Raw genomic sequence first — 16,075 nt, forward strand, 5'->3', positions numbered from 1 at the left:
GTTCTAAGCATCTGTTCAGTGATTGGATGGGTTCAGAGTCACCTGGTGACATCGTAATGTAGAGCTGTGTATCATCTGCATAGTTATGGTAGCTCATCTTATTTCCTGTTATAATCTGAGCCAGTGGGAGCATATACATATTGAAAAGAAAGGGTCCTAGGATTGAACCTTTAGGGCACCCCACATATGACCTTTGACCTCTTTGATGAGAAGTTTCCGATTGAAACAAAGAAGTCCCTGTTCTTTATGTAAGATTCAAACCAGTTGAGCACTGGACCAGAGAGTCCGACCCAACTCTCCAGTCGATTCAGTAAAATGTCATGGTCAACAGTGTCGAAAGCTGCACTGAGGTCCAACAGAACCAGCACTGTGGTTCTCCCACAGTCCGTATTTATATGGATATCATTGAACACTTTGACTAGGCCAGTCTCCATGCTGTGGTGAGATTGGAAACCAGACTGGAAGGAAGTTATTTAATTATTTAAAAACAGCTTTTTCAATAACTTTGCTGATGAATGGGAGGTTGGAGATCAGCCGGTAGTGCAGTAGTGATTTGTCCAGATTGTTCTTTTTTATCAGTGGTTTGAAAACTGCTGTTTCGAAAGCCTGGGGGAAAACACCTGAAGAGAGCGATGAGTTCACTATTTGGATCAGATCATTAATGACAGGCAGGACTTTCTTAAAGAAATGTGTGGGTAGGACATCCAGACAGCAGGAACTGGAGCTTAATTGACTTATAAATTCTTCTAGGGTTTTATAATTAAGTTGGGTCATTTTTTCTGTATTTGTTTTGTTTAGGCACAGCATAGGAACTGACTTTGGAGTGGATGTGCAGATTAATCCTCTGATCATTTGAATTTTCTCTGAGAAGAAGCTGGAAAACTTGTTGCAGTCGGCATTAGATTGAAGTTCAGGTGGTAACGTCACAGGAGGGTTTGTGAGCCTGTCAACTGTTGCAAATAAAGCTCGAGCATTGATTGTTAATGTTTTTGTTTATGACATCCACAAAGAAAGCCTCCCTTGCATGTTTTAGTGTTGAGTGATAGTTCCATCCATCCATCCATCCATTTTCTGTACACCTTTGTCCCTAGTGGTGTCAGGAGGGGTTCCGGCAAACATTTCAGACAAGAGGAGGGGCCACCCTGGACAGGTTGCAAGTCTGTCACAGGGCAACACAGAGAGACAGGACAAACAACCATGCACACACACACTCACACCTAGGAAGAATGTAGAGAAATCAATTAACCTGACAATCATGTTTTTGGACTGTGGGAGGAAGCCAGAGTACCTGGAAAGAACCCACCATGCAGAGGGAGAACATGCGAAACTTCATGCAGAAAGGCTGGGAATCCAACCCAGGACCTTCTTGCTGCAATGGTGCAATTGTGTTAATTTGGAAATTTTCACAAGAAATGTTGCAATATTTGTGCTTATGTGCGCTGAGTGGGAGGCAGAGCTTGTGCGTGTGTTGTTTTTATACAGTGTTGGTCAGAAGTATACATACACTCATCATTGTCATAACATTAAACTTGAGTCATCAAATGGAGTGGAATAATGATGCAACATAGTTTCTATGATCTTTAAAAATTCAAATCAAGTTTTTAATTTATTGCTTACCGTTCATCCACTTGGGGTAAAGTGTGCTCAAATTAATCCACACATAGATAATAACTACAACAAGCTTGTGGCATAAGTCTGGATGTAAACTTCTTATCTCGGCGACATTAAAACATTGTTAAACTAATTTAAAAAATAAATACAATAAACATGAAGTGAATTGTCAGAAGAAGAAAAAAAACCTCCTATCTCGTTCATTCTTGTCACTTTTCCTCTTCTCTTGGTTCCTGCTCCCTCTCTGGTGGAAACGGAGAGACACAATTGACGATGTCCAAATTTTAAAAAATTGTATTAGAGCATGAAGTTTTAATGCCAAGATGCTGCCGTGTTAAAAGAAACTTGACATTTAACTGCAAAGGAAAGCTGGGCTTGGAGGCCTTAGAGTTAAGCCAATTTTCTCAAAGATTTGAGAGAAACGTCCTGGAAGCGTCTCGCACAGAGATAGAGCTCATTTTCAAACACTTCTACATGGAATCCACTGATTCATTCAGGTCGAAAATCAGCAGAGAGACAGATTTCCCCATGTTTTTACTTATTGGTCTTGTACATGTTGATGCTGATATTTTGGACGTATATTACAGATGTTTAATCTTTAGATATGACAGACACTGCAGTGCTTTCAAAGACATTCCTAACCTTTGGCATTCATTCCATTTTTTACACTCTACAACAAAATCCAGTAATTTAGTGACAGTGATGTAACATTTTTTCTTGTCTAATAGTACCACAAAATATAGTGATAAAACCTGAAGTTCATATCACAGACCCATAGTTTAGATCAAAGCACATTTCTGTTTTGGAGGATCCCACTTTACTTCAGCCACTAAACTCAATTGATAGTCAAAGGACAGACCTGAAAATGTTAACCAACATGTTGTATCCAATCTAAGAGAAAGATGTTCGAACTTCATCCTAAAAGCTTTCAGCAGCAAAAAGTCTTGGGAGATAAAAACAAAACTTTAGAATATTGCTACTAAGTGATGCTGAAAAGTCTTAAATGATTGTTTAACACACTGTGCATGTTTGCTCACATTGACAATTTGAATATTCAAAAATCAACGGCCCTTTGTTGAAACTTCCTAAACTAACTTTTAAAATCATTTTCTAATACCCAGAGATAACTGATCTTATCAAAAATAATCACTTTAGGTGTAATAAATATCATCAAACACATGAAGAAAAATAATCCAAACTTTTTTCATTGGTGTGAAAACATTAACTGATGTATTTTGATGATCTTCATACAATGGAGCAAAAATATGTTTGCTACCTTGCAGATTTCTTCTGTTTGTTGCTTTTTTTTCCGCACCTAAATGTTACATATCATCAAACAAATGTTATCATTACACAAAGATAACCTGAGTAATTACCAGTGGTGGAGAAAGTACTCAAAAAATGTACTTAAGTAAAAGTACAAATACACAGGCAAAAATGTACTCAAGTAAAAGTGAAAGTACCACATTAACATTTTACTTAAGTAAAAGTAAAAAAAGTACTGGCTTTTAAAAATACTTAAGTAGTAAAAGTAAAAGTACTTGCTGAATACATAACCTAATCGCTAATATCATTAAGTGTGCCGATAGTATTTAATTTGAATACATCATAAATGTGCCATTTTAATAAACAATGTCACGGATTAAACATGTTCTTATTGTGTTTATTCTCTGTAAGAGTTTAGACTTAGATATGTGATTCTATGCATCATAATTTCAGGGATGGAAACATCTTGTTTGTCACTAATGAACTTCATTAGTGACATTTATTTAGAAAGAAATCCAACTGAAAGGGGATGGAACGAAGGTGTGGGGGGGGAAGACATGCAATTGAGGAGCCACGTAGCAGAGTTGTAGTCAAGACCACCGAACCCGAGACCAAGACCAGCGCCCTGCGCTACATGACACAATAAAATGAAGTGCACCTATCAAAATTGGTTCTCAGATTGATCTGAAAGATCCACATTTCCATAAAAACACCTAGATATTAAATACTTAGAGCTGAAATATATTTAACCAGTATCAATTAAAACTCATTTCATTCTGTTTTGCTTTCATCGCTGTGCTACAATCCGCAGAGGTCTCCTGCCATCCCTATAAAAATAACGCCCTGGGCGGTTGCCCATATTGCCCATGTCAGAAATCACAACGGTTTGCACCATTAAACCATGAAACATAGCAATTAACGGTAAACAACACTATGAACACTGTCCAACGGCGCAACAAGCAGAAGGAGCACCGCGACTGTCCTCCCTCCCACTCCATTTTTGCCACCATGACAGGAGACGAAATCAATCAATGAGCATGCTCTGTGTTCATACGTTCAACTTTTACTTATTCGGCAATTAAATAAATGTGTGTGTGTGTGTGTGTGTGTGTGTGTGTGTGTGTATATATATATATATATATATATATATATATATATATATATATAGCCATTGCAGTGTACACAAGAACAAAGAACGGCTCTCAGTGAGGCTTCAGTCCCATCAACCTTAGTAAAGATCCGTCCAGAAGAATCGGATCGTTCCTGAATGTCATATCAATGCAGACTTTGGTCACAGCGTTGTCCCATATTTGCGTCACCTCAGTCAACACCTCCACACAATAATTCAGCGCATGAGTGACAACTTTTTTTCAACACAGATGCAACATGTGTCTCTGTACAGCTAGCTTTGCTAGCATCACGTCCACAGATTTTACCTTTCTTTAAGCTTTCCTTCCAAGTGACGCTAAAAGTTGGACGAAGTCCCCACCGTCTGTGAAAGCGAAGCACTGCTGGTTTTACATGTCGCCATATCTTATGATTTATGCAGCTATTATCAATTAGTTAGACATCTTCTCGGTCAGAGGAAACCACTGCACATGTCTGGAGCTCCACGCGCGAGTAAAGGTGGAGGCGATGGGTGACAACAGACACTAAGTCACGTTATTGCTCGGATTTTACGGCGCCACCTTAAGAACCTGAACTTCACATTTCAACGGAAAAAAGAGCAATGTGACTTGGATGTAAAGAGTAGGTTTTGTAGGAATGTAGTGAAGTAGAAAGTACAGATACTTACTGTAAATTTTTTTTTCTTTCAAGTTTATTTGATAGGGACAGACACACATTGACATAGACAAACTGAATAAAACGGCAGTCCCATGTTTGCATCATGGTGCAGTAGCAACAGCTAATTCGCAGCACTTGTCCCTAAAATGTAGTGGAGTAAAAGTAGAAAGTACCCATTATTAAATCTACTTAAGTAAAGTACAGATACACGAAAATTGTACTTAAGTACAGTAACAAAGTACTTGTACTTCGTTACTTCCCACCACTGGTAATTACAAAATGATATTTAAAAATGACTAATGGAAATATGTCAGCATTGTTTTTTGTGAGTATATAATTATCCTTCTTGCTAAGTGAAAAATGAAGTGTGGCTAACCACATTTTTTGGTTAAATTTGACTAACCACACCCAGACCTGATCACCAGTAGAATCTAAAAAACACAAATACACAAAGTGAGACAATCGAAAGGAATGGCGGAAGGAAAAAAGTAATTGAAATCTGTCAGTCTGGAAAAGGTTACAAAGCAATTTCAAAGACTCTGACTCCAGCGAACCACAGTATGTGCCATTAAGCTACAATAGTAGGAAGCATGAGACAGTAGGGGGTTTGTGTGGTGTAGAGGTTGAGCTGGTGCTCTGTAGATGGAGCCTGTTAGTCCTCAGCAGAGCCAACTGAGGTTTGATTTCTGACTCTGGGACCTTTGCTGCATATCTTTCCTCTTCTCTCTCTATCTGAAAACAGCAAAAGTAAAGGAACTTGTCACAAAAACCTACAAAACAAACATTAGTAAAGGTCAAAGATGGCATGATCTATTGGAAAGCTCCAGGAGCAAAACTATTAGTTTTCATAAAAATATATAATTCTTAATGATTCCTGAATCCTCTGAGAAAAATTATGTGGGCTGATGAGATTTCAGGAAGGTGTGTATAGTGTAACTTCTGGTGTAAAACTAACACAACACTTTAGAAATAGAACATCACACCAGTAGTGTTAAACATGGTAATGTGATTTCGTGGTGCTTTGCTTCTCCTGCATCTGGAGGATCTGCTGTAAGAGAATGGCCATCAAACTGTGACCTTGAGTTCAAGGACACTCAGGTTGCACAACAGAACAATGACCTGAACAACAGCAAATCTAGATCTCAATGGCTCAAGTTATGTAGATTTTGGAATGGCCTAGTAAAAGTCTAGACTTAAATCAATATGATACATTTTGACATTAAACAGGCTGTTCATACTAGAAAACCCTTTGTGACTCAGTATGCTCCTCCAATATAATGTAAAAGACTGAGTGTCATGTATCACAAGCAGCACTTGATGGTTCAAATAGTTATTAGATTTAGACAATTACTTTTTCCACAGAGGTTCAGTTTGGTTCGAATAGTTTCATTTGAAATAATTAAACCACTTAAATATATATTTTTAAATTACCTTTCAAAAGTGATTCACAAAGATCCAAACTCTACACTATGTTCATCAAATAGATAATTCACAGGTTTAGCACAACCTTATGTGAAGTTCTGTACCATCCATCTCTGAGCTTCAGCCATAAATAAAACAAGAAAACCTTTCTACTGCCACAGGATGAAGAGTGTTTTTAGGCGGTGCCAAGAATGGACACCATTGATATTCTCCTTTACAACAGAGGAACGTATCAGCAAAGGCACAGCTGAAAAAAGCTAGACTGGAGGAAAGAGGCAAGAAACCTTTTTCAAAATGCTAACTTTACCATCGTCAAATAGGCATTTTTCATCTTTCACTGACTTTACTTTGGCAAGACATTCATCAGGCAGGACTGCAGAGGGGAAATGTTACTCTGATGGGCTTATAATAGGACCCTGCATTGTTCCGCCGGCCAGTTGCACAAGAGCTATTCACATTTTGAACAATGCGGGACTGTAATGATGTATTATTGCTGAAGAATTCACATAGCATGATTCACTTGCTTAATTACTAGTTAAGCAATTTGTTGGCTCAAGGTCTTTTTTTCTGCCAGGAAGTAGTTGGATTTTCTGTGTTTAATGTATTTGCAAAGGAGGTCGTGTTTAAATGTGCAAGTGACCTTTTCACATTTACATATTTTTAAAATAAACCTTCTCCAGACTTTAGCTACTGCATAAAAGATACATAGGAGACCTGGAGCATTGAAAGGGGCATGTGAAACGTCACGCTGCTCCAGGACGTCTCATGACACACAATGCTCAGATGTACAACTTCAACTTTGAAATACCAGGATGTATGAAACGTACAAAGAAAGTTGTCAAATGTCAAGAGCAGTAAGTACAAAGTACTGGTTCACTTCATGCCCAGCAAACATGAATAACACAGAAATGAAAGTCCACAACATCCTCAAAGTTTAAGGAGTGGTTGAAGAGACAGGGATGCTCTGTGAGGCAGACGGTTTATTCCAGCGACAGCGTTAATAATTAATCAAACACAGAAAGGCCAAAAATAAACAAAAGCCCTTGATTCTACTCAGCAAAGTTTGACTCTGGAGAGGAAACTTTCATTTTGATTGGAACAAACCCACAAAACAAAGTCCCTAATGACCAGGAGGATCATCTGCTCTGACCATTTACAGCTTAAAAGGACAGGAAAGACACAAATGCATGTCAGTAGAATAAATGTAAAATCAGTAATAGTAATAAGATTTTTTTAATGTTAAGAGTAAGAGACGAGGCTGATAGCAGCAGACCCTTGTTGGTGCACTAGTACCAAGGTTTCAAAGTAGCTACCAGCTGACTTTGAAGCTGTTAGAACAACATATTTTAACTAGAACATTTCTGAAGAAATTTAAATGGGGCCTGCCAAAGTGTGCCCGTCTGATGCTACAAATTAGCATCAATGCAAACGTAAGCTGCAATGTACTCAATAGCATGTGGAGAGTCACAAACATGTTGAGTAATATGGACTTACTCCATTCTGTATGTTAAAATTAGTGTACAAGTTAAAATGAGCCAAATTGCTAACATTATCCTAAATGCTGTCACTAGCATGTTGTTTTACATTTTCTTCCTCCGTTCAGTGTCCTAAGTGTGACTAATAAATAAGAAAAATGATAAAAGCAATATTTAGGGAAAAGGCTAATGCTAATGGGGAGCAGTGAAATGTTAATGTTTGTGCAGTGTATTAACCGACAAAAGAGATATAACTTCTATCATGAATATAGATTAGCTAAAAACCCAATAAATTACAATGAAATACTGCTACTTCCGCTAGTCACCAGAAGTAAGACCCATAATCATTTCCCCAGTAAGCCTCCCAGGAGTAAGGTAGATAGAATGTTCAGTTTCAATGGTATCAATGACATCAGCAGTGATGTCATCACTTTATGATATCACAAGGGAATCTCTCTCTTGAATGTAGCTCACAGACAGAGTTTTCTCTGATCTGTTCCACAGTTCTATCGCGACAGATCACCCTTCAGAGCACATTCGACGTTCAGAGAAGCAAGCAGTTACTAGAATATAGACATGAAGCAACAACAGATTGTTTGCGAACATGAAGCTTTTCCAGCTAAGCTTTCATGGGTCGACATGGTAGACCTCAACATCCAAGTCAACTATGATGCTGTCATTTTTCCTGTTGAAGATGACAGCCCCATTGAGCCAGAAGATGAATCAGAGATCCAGGGGGAATCAAGTCCTTCCAGCGACTTTGAGAGTCCAAGATCATTGGAAGTCAAGCAGGAAACAACACCTTGTGCTGGCTTCAAGATCACCCCCTCAGTGGAAGACGTGGCAGAGACTACACAACACGTCAAAGATTTGACAAAGCAGGTAGACGATCTTAAAACAGAACTGCAGAGAAAGAATTTTGAACTCCATGAGGAAAGAGACAGAAGGATTGCATATCAGGCTGAAGTCAAATCCCAGCAGGAGGAGATTCAAAGACTGCAAAAAATGTTGGAAAAAGAACGTCACCTGCAAGTCAAACGTGAACAGGTTTCTTGCTCTTCCAAAGTTACAACTGACAAGAACATTCTTCAACAGCTGGAGTACTTCAAGTGGGAGGCTGCAAAATATGCCTCCCGCAATAAAGGTCTGATTGAAGTAATGGTTGAAGAATACCGAGTGAGACTCAAATATGAGGAGCAGCTCAAAAGTCACTCTGAGCAAGCTTCCAAATTTAAGGCACAGGAGGAAACGGTGAAAGCTCTGCAGGGTCAGGTTGCAGACCTGAAGGTGGAGTTGAAACGTGCTCTAGAAAACAACCATCCTAGAGTCTCCACCCGATCAGAGGTCCCCTTGCAAAGAGAAGGCTCCCTACAAACAGAGGCCAAGGATAGACAGACCTCCAATCAACCAAGGAGGTCTGAAGAAAGATGGACCTCTAATCAACCAGGGAGGTCTGAGGAAAGACAGACCTACGACCAACCAGGTAGGTCCGAGGAAAGATGGACCTCCAATCAACCAGGGAGGTCTGAGGAAAGACAGACCTACGACCAACCAGGTAGGTCCGAGGAAAGATGGACCTCCAATCAACCAGGGAGGTCTGAGGAAAGACAGACCTCCAATCAACCAGGGAAGTCTGAAGAAAGACAGACCTCCAATCAATCAGGGAGGTCCGACGAAAGGCAGACCTCCAATCAACGAGGGGTCTCCATGCATAGCCAGGCTCAGCTTTTGCGCCGACCCACACTCAGTTTGCAAACAGAGGAGTCCATGCAAAGCCAAACCTCCACACAAACATGGAGGTCCAAGGAAAGACAGACATCCATGCGATCAACCTCCACTGGTTGCATGGAGGGTCTTCATGTTGGCGTTGGCACAAAGGCCAAGCTAAGCCCGGCTCGGCCTTTACACCGACCCACACCCAGGTGGCACTAACCTAGGTCTCTATCCAAGCCCAGGTTTTGCCCAGGTAATGCAAACATTATGAAAATTTGAGGCTTTGCACAATTTTGGCAAAGCCTCAAACTGTTTAACAAATATTCATGAATATTTGTTAAACAGTTGACAATAGAATACAAAACAGAGAATTTGTGAAAATTCATTTGACTCTGCTACTGTGCAGAAACAACCAATCAGAACCAAAAGGCAAACTTTTGGTTCTGATTGGTTTCTAATGTGTTGAATGTGTCTCAGCACATTGAACACATTAGACTACTAGTGTAGTGCAGCTATGCAATTGACAGAAAAACAACCTAACATTATATCATCATTATTTATAGAAAGATTTAGAAAACAAAATTCTATACAGGCTTGTCAAAACTATTTCGACCCATATTAGAACTTTGCATTGATTTCCCTTCATTTTAGTAGCTGCGATTTTGCCTAACCCAGACATTTTCCCTAACCCAAACCAATACTAGTCTATTCCTAACATTAACTAAACCTTAATTCACATCTTACCTCTAAACATTACCCCTGACCCAAAGCAATGAATCCATCATATTAGGACAAGTCTTTGGTCCTAATATGGTGGACCTAATTTGACACTGGACATATAATGGTGCGTTCACACCAAACACATTTAGGCCATCAGGCGCATCTGGTTTACATTCAAATTCTATGTGGAGGCGCGTCGAGGGCCGTTGGGGCGCACTTCGAGCGTCTAGCGCGGCGCCATTTGAACTGTTTGGAGCGTTTAACGTGTCCAACGCATCAAATACTTCACATAGACTTTGAATATAAAGCAGACTCGCCTGATGCTCAAACCATGTTTGGTGTGAATGCACCATTAGAATGTTTAGTTCCTATGGTAACAATGAAATCATCAGTGATGACATCACTCTTTGATGCATCAAAGGAATCTCTTTCTTGAGTGTAGCACACAGACTGTTTTTTCAGACCTGTTCCTTATAAGTTAACTTGTAGGTTCCTGTAATTTTTAAGTCATGAATCTTCTACAGGAGCATTAAAATTATTTGAAGGCACAGGATCAGCCCAGTAGGTTCACATTCTCAGGTGAGAGACTCACCTGGCATAAAGTTAATTTTTCGGTACTGGAATTGCACCGAGGATAAATTACTTTAATCAAAGCATGTCATGAATATATGTGCATATATTCCATATTAAGTACATAGCATAATAGTTTTTTTGTTACTTTTTCCACCACTAGATGATATAACATAAACAACACTATTCAGAGATGCAATGAGTTTATAGCAGCTGCCCTGATGCCAACATCTCCAGAAAACATATTAAAGATTGCAGCATGTGTTACACACATCAGGGCTGGTGTCGGTGTAACAGATGCTGATTTTCCTGTAAAAAGTCTAGAACAGGTAGGAGTGATGAGGCAGAAACAAATCTGTGCTTCGCTAATCCTCCTGGAATCTGTTCTGGTTAAATAGTTAACATTTCCAAACAGCACCATATCTGATCTTTCTTCAAAATAATCATTGTGTCCAAGTTATTTTCTTTCTCATTCTAGACAATATACTTATTCCTGTAATAAACAGTTTTAGATGATAAACCTCATGCACAATGAAATTCAGTCCGAGACTGACGACTATAAGCTTCGCACATGTGGTTCTTACTCAAGGTCCGAAATAAAATAATAATAATAATAATAATAATAAAGTAATAAAGTCAGTGGGTAATTGTTTATGTCTTGAAAATTTTCAACCTTCATACTAAGGATTTTAATTCACACTCAAAAATTCAGAGAAATAATAATTTTATGTAAGCAAAATATAAACAGTCACAGGAAATGTGTCAATGCGCCTGTTTGTGAGACTACTCACTGCCTTTCTCTGGGCCCTGTTGCTATGGTAATTAATTATCTGCACCTGGGCTGGTTTTCTCTGTCAGACAGTATGCTGGAGACAGAGTTTCTATACTTGTGAGACACCCAGCGTCGATCTCAAGGACCCTGACAAAAAAACCATAAGCCCTAGCAAAATTTTTTTAAATATTTTACGGGAGCAGGCATGTGTATCTATGTCATGACTGACTTTTAGACCAATAGGGCGATATTTGTGCCTGTGAGGGTGTTATGTGCTTCAGGCACATTGTGATTTTTGTCTATTTCTTTTCTTTGTTTTCTTATAGACTTTAATTTAATGACCTTTTGTTAATATATTTTGGAGTTTGGATAATTTCTTTTTGGTCATTGAATTACGTTAATTTGTGGCGCTGTTGGTCCGCCTATAAATAGGCTGGCTTTCGGCATGTTGAGGACACTCCCCATCCCCGCCTGGGCTCCGCCTTTCCACTCGCTTCCGCTCGCTCCACCACCAACAGACGCGGTGTGCGCTCGTCCAGCCGCTGTGGGCCGCAGCTGAGGTTTCCAGCCTGCCATGTGGCATTTCTGTTAGCCTTTGTTTGTTTTTTTTCGTTGTGCTTTTGGCCTGGTGGGACCGGTTGTCCTGTTTTCGATCTTTCTTTTGCATTATGTTCTTTTTGCTTTAGTCCGGTACTAGTAGGGGCTTCGACGGCCCTGTATAGGGTTGGCCCCCTGCTGTACCGTTTTGTTATGTTTGATCGGCTCACCAGGTCCAACTTTCTGTTAATACTTTTGGGGTTTTGTTTTTCTTTATTTTTTGGGACACGGGATCTGAGGGCCTGAACTCTATTTTCTTCACAGAAAATCAGAAGAAGCTGAACTAAGAAAATCAAAGTGAAGAGAATTTATGAATAAAATATGTTGTTGAACCCTAATCTTTTGTCTCGTGTCCTCAAATATGTTGTGCCCTTGGTGGACGTAACAGATGGGGAGTTAAAAAGAGTTTTGGAGTCAGAAATCCACTGTGCTGTGTGTGTGTTTCAGAGAGAAAGATTACTGATTCTATGAGACACTCAGCCTCAATTTTTCTCGTTTTTATCAATTTATGTTGTCATTTTAACTCAGAATCCCACTAAAAGTAATAGCTCCCTTCTCGGGATCAAGCTGAATGTTTTGATACCACTTTTGTGGGGGTCCACGCAGCGGTACGGGCCGCATTAACGGTGAACTTGCTTTGCAAGTCAGTCACTATTCCTATGCATTGCTATAATCTGCCGTCGCTCTGACACCCCCAAATAAAATACGAACTGCCTTCAGATGTGACAGATTTGGTAAATAGAGTCAATCTGTGCAGCTAAAGTTTTTCCTTCTGCTTCACACCTTTGTTTTGGAAGCAAAAATGTGTTGCAGTATGGGACATGAATCTGACAAAACTGAAGGTTGAGATCTTTTACAGTCATAAAACATCAAAAATAGAAATAATTTCTTTAAGCTGCTCTTTCATTTAAAATAACGTGCATGCTAAAGTTCACCGCCGTCTTCCAGCCTTCTCATTTAATTTCAAGAGTGCTTTGCAGCTTCTTGGAAGATCAACATCACTGATTACCGAGATAAATGTAAAAAAATTTAATCACTTCATTATTTCCTATTGAAGACTTTGAATAAGCCTAACCTTAAGAAGCTAATTAAAGTGTGAGACTAAATTTCCTCAAAATGAACTTTAGTGATCGTGGCATGTCATCACGCACAGGTTCCATCCACAAGTCTTTTAATATCGACTTGTACCACAGCAAAGGAGCGATAGCTACGCACAATTTTGGTCAATTATGCATCCTGACTCAGCAAATAACTTAACTAAAGCGGAGTGATTATTTCCACATAGAGTAATCTTCTCAAGTATATTAATCCAGTAAAAATAAATAGACCCTGCTGACTTCATTTAGCGGCACGAAACAGATTCCTGGCTTGGGAAATCATATTTAGTTTCATCACCAGAGTAATTAACACAATGCGTCGCAGCAAGGCATCTGTCTTGGCGTGTTTGGCGGAGAAGTTTCTGTCGTCATGACAACCCCTGCCCTCCAATTCACCTGCAGCAGCTAGCTAACTGGTCAGCTGTTCGGCAGCCTGCGCTGGCCGTGTCACCCTTCCCCTTCTCCACAACACAAACTCCTGATTGTTACCCAGTCATCAAATCGTTCTGCAGTGTTTTGAGAAAATAATTACATTACGCATACACACACACGCCCACGCCCACAGAGACACTAACACACACTTAAGCATCTGCAGCAGCTTCCTCCACTCCCTCTCCCTTTTCTGTGCTATTCAGCTGAATTGTTTCCTAATGGAGGCTTTTGGGCAGACGGCGCTGCAGTTGCAGCCCACTCACCTGTCTTTGTCTCACATTATGTTTGAATTTTTCAAGGTGAAATGAGTCAGCTTGCTGACACATTGACAAACACACCAGTGCTCTGAAAGGCAGCCATGACAACAAAAATATATACAATTATGAAATTTCATTAGAAGATTTGGAGAGATTTTCTCTTTTTTGGACATAAAATGTTATATTTAAGAATAAAAACAACTGTGTTTGTGCAAAGCAAATCCAGGAGGCCCAGATTAACACTGTCAGATTTGATTTCAACACTTTTAAAGTGTCTATATGGGTCCACACCAGAAAGTGTTAATTTAACTCTTTTTGGAGAGTTGGTACCTTAACTCTAATAAATTGTCAAATATCAAGTCTGCTGGAGTTAATAATTTAACACTTACTAACACTAATTCAGTGTTAGATCTTAATATTAACTCTCACAGAGTACTTCTTTAACTTCTTAAGAGTTATTTGTAATTAATATTAAATAGGTACTTTATTGTGTTGAACTTTTAAAAATTCTTTGGAAAATAAACATTTAATAAAGAGGCAATGATTTTCTCAAATGCATTTATTTCAAAACGTGCACCATAATTACAAAACATATTACAACGTGGAATAATGTGCATGTTTCATATGTCGCTTTCATTCACATATCGCTTTTTAAAAGGTCTAACATATCAGCTGGGCAATACAAAATGCAGTATGCTTCATACATTTTTCTTCAATACAATATGCATGAAATTGTTCAAAGTACAAGGTGGAGAAAGTAAAGCAAGCAGTTCATGTAATATGATAGAGTACATTTTCTTTTTAACGGGTAGATTGACAGATATTACATAACAGACCAACCTGATATTCAGATCCATCATTTTTTATCCAGTTTCTGTTTCTGTTAATAAGAGACAGTTCCTCTCTGCACTCCACCAGAGAGATGTCCACTCACTAACAGATTGTCTTCAGGTTGTTGGGCTGTTCGTGAAGTTTGGCCGGAGACATCAACATGCTCCTCTTCTGCATCGGACAGTCTTCAGTCTGAGTAGGACAACCAGTGTCGGTCTCTGGATCATAACAAACAAAAACAGAACAATGAGGAACGGAACGAAGGAATGCATTTTTACTACAACTCTAACAACAAGCCTCCATTACAGAAATGTGGAGTTTCAGAAATATTAACACTTACATAATCATTTTTGGAGCTTGAATCTGAAGAATCCATGGAGGGATCAGGAGGGGGAGGTTAGGCTGACGACTGGAGATTCATCCGCAACCAGACTGGTTCTATACAAAAAGGCAATAAAAGGATTAAAACATGCTGCAAAACGTATAGAAGACACAACAGCGGGAATAATGCTCTCAACGTGAAACAGCCTTTTACATTTTTTCAAAGGAAAAAAATCGATCAGAAAGGTTGATAAATCTGACCAATATGCATGTAAACGTTCAACATCACGAAAAAACATACTCCAGATTATTACGGATCTGTTCAAGTTAGCCAATAATTTGATTAAATCTTCACCGACTCGATATTTTTCCAACAAATACTCCGCTAACATTCGGCATGCTAAGCTAAATATGCTAACACCGAGCCGTCTATCATACAGGTTGAGCTCAACTCAAAATAATAGTTATAAACCATCTCAGAAAAAAAGTAACTTACCAAGCGCAGTAAATAACTCAGACATGTGGAGAGTAAATAGTCCTGAAATGACTTGGCTTCTGTCGCTTTGCTTCGGTGGGAATCTGTGATTCTGGGGCGGAGGCAGTGAATGAGCCGCTGGTGGAGTTCAGAGTTCAGAAGTCAAGAGTTATTGATTCCATTTTAACACCTCTAGATTTGATACGGAAACACTTTGTTTTAACACTGGATTTTAACTACTAATAATATACACCCCAGAGTTACATAAACAGAAAGTGACTCTATTAGAGTAAAATTAACTCTACTTTTGCACAAAGTCTACTAACACCAAAACATTTAACACTTTTGAATTTGCTGTGTGGAACTCTACTATTGCAGAGCTTACTCAACCTGAGGAGATAAAACTAGTGACATTTTTATAGAGTGAATATGAAAGGCACAAAGAGCAGACAAGATTTAAAAAGCAACCAATAACAAATAGGTAGACTCAATAATATCAAATGTGAATCCAGATTTCTGCAAAATGACAAATAAGATAAACATGTAATAAGTGATATAAATATTAATATAATATTAATTTATTAATCTCTAACCCCTTCAAACCAATGTTAAGTAAATGTTAGAAGTATTGATACTGCATATTACCAAAACCAAATAAATGGCAACTTTTTGAAATGTCATCTTCTGACCTTATGAGAGTTTTTATGGTTTCCCCTTTGAATTATTTTGTT

General features: G+C 38.9%; 1 protein-coding gene across 1 annotated transcript; it reads left to right on the plus strand.

The window, feature by feature from the left end:
- The first annotated feature begins 8,135 nt into the window (after nucleotides 1–8,135).
- Nucleotides 8,136–12,031, plus strand: LOC148155244 (uncharacterized). The gene is made up of 2 exons (XM_088013354.1): nucleotides 8,136–9,114; nucleotides 12,021–12,031. Exons 1-2 carry the CDS (start codon nucleotides 8,136–8,138, stop codon nucleotides 12,029–12,031), a joined length of 990 nt encoding a protein of 329 aa, XP_087869480.1.
- Nucleotides 12,032–16,075: the final 4,044 nt, after the last annotated feature.

Source organism: Poecilia mexicana, unplaced genomic scaffold (genome assembly GCF_051168715.1).
Source record: "Poecilia mexicana isolate PSO_F unplaced genomic scaffold, ASM5116871v1 scaffold_15, whole genome shotgun sequence".
In the NCBI taxonomy this organism is placed as follows: domain Eukaryota; kingdom Metazoa; phylum Chordata; class Actinopteri; order Cyprinodontiformes; family Poeciliidae; genus Poecilia; species Poecilia mexicana.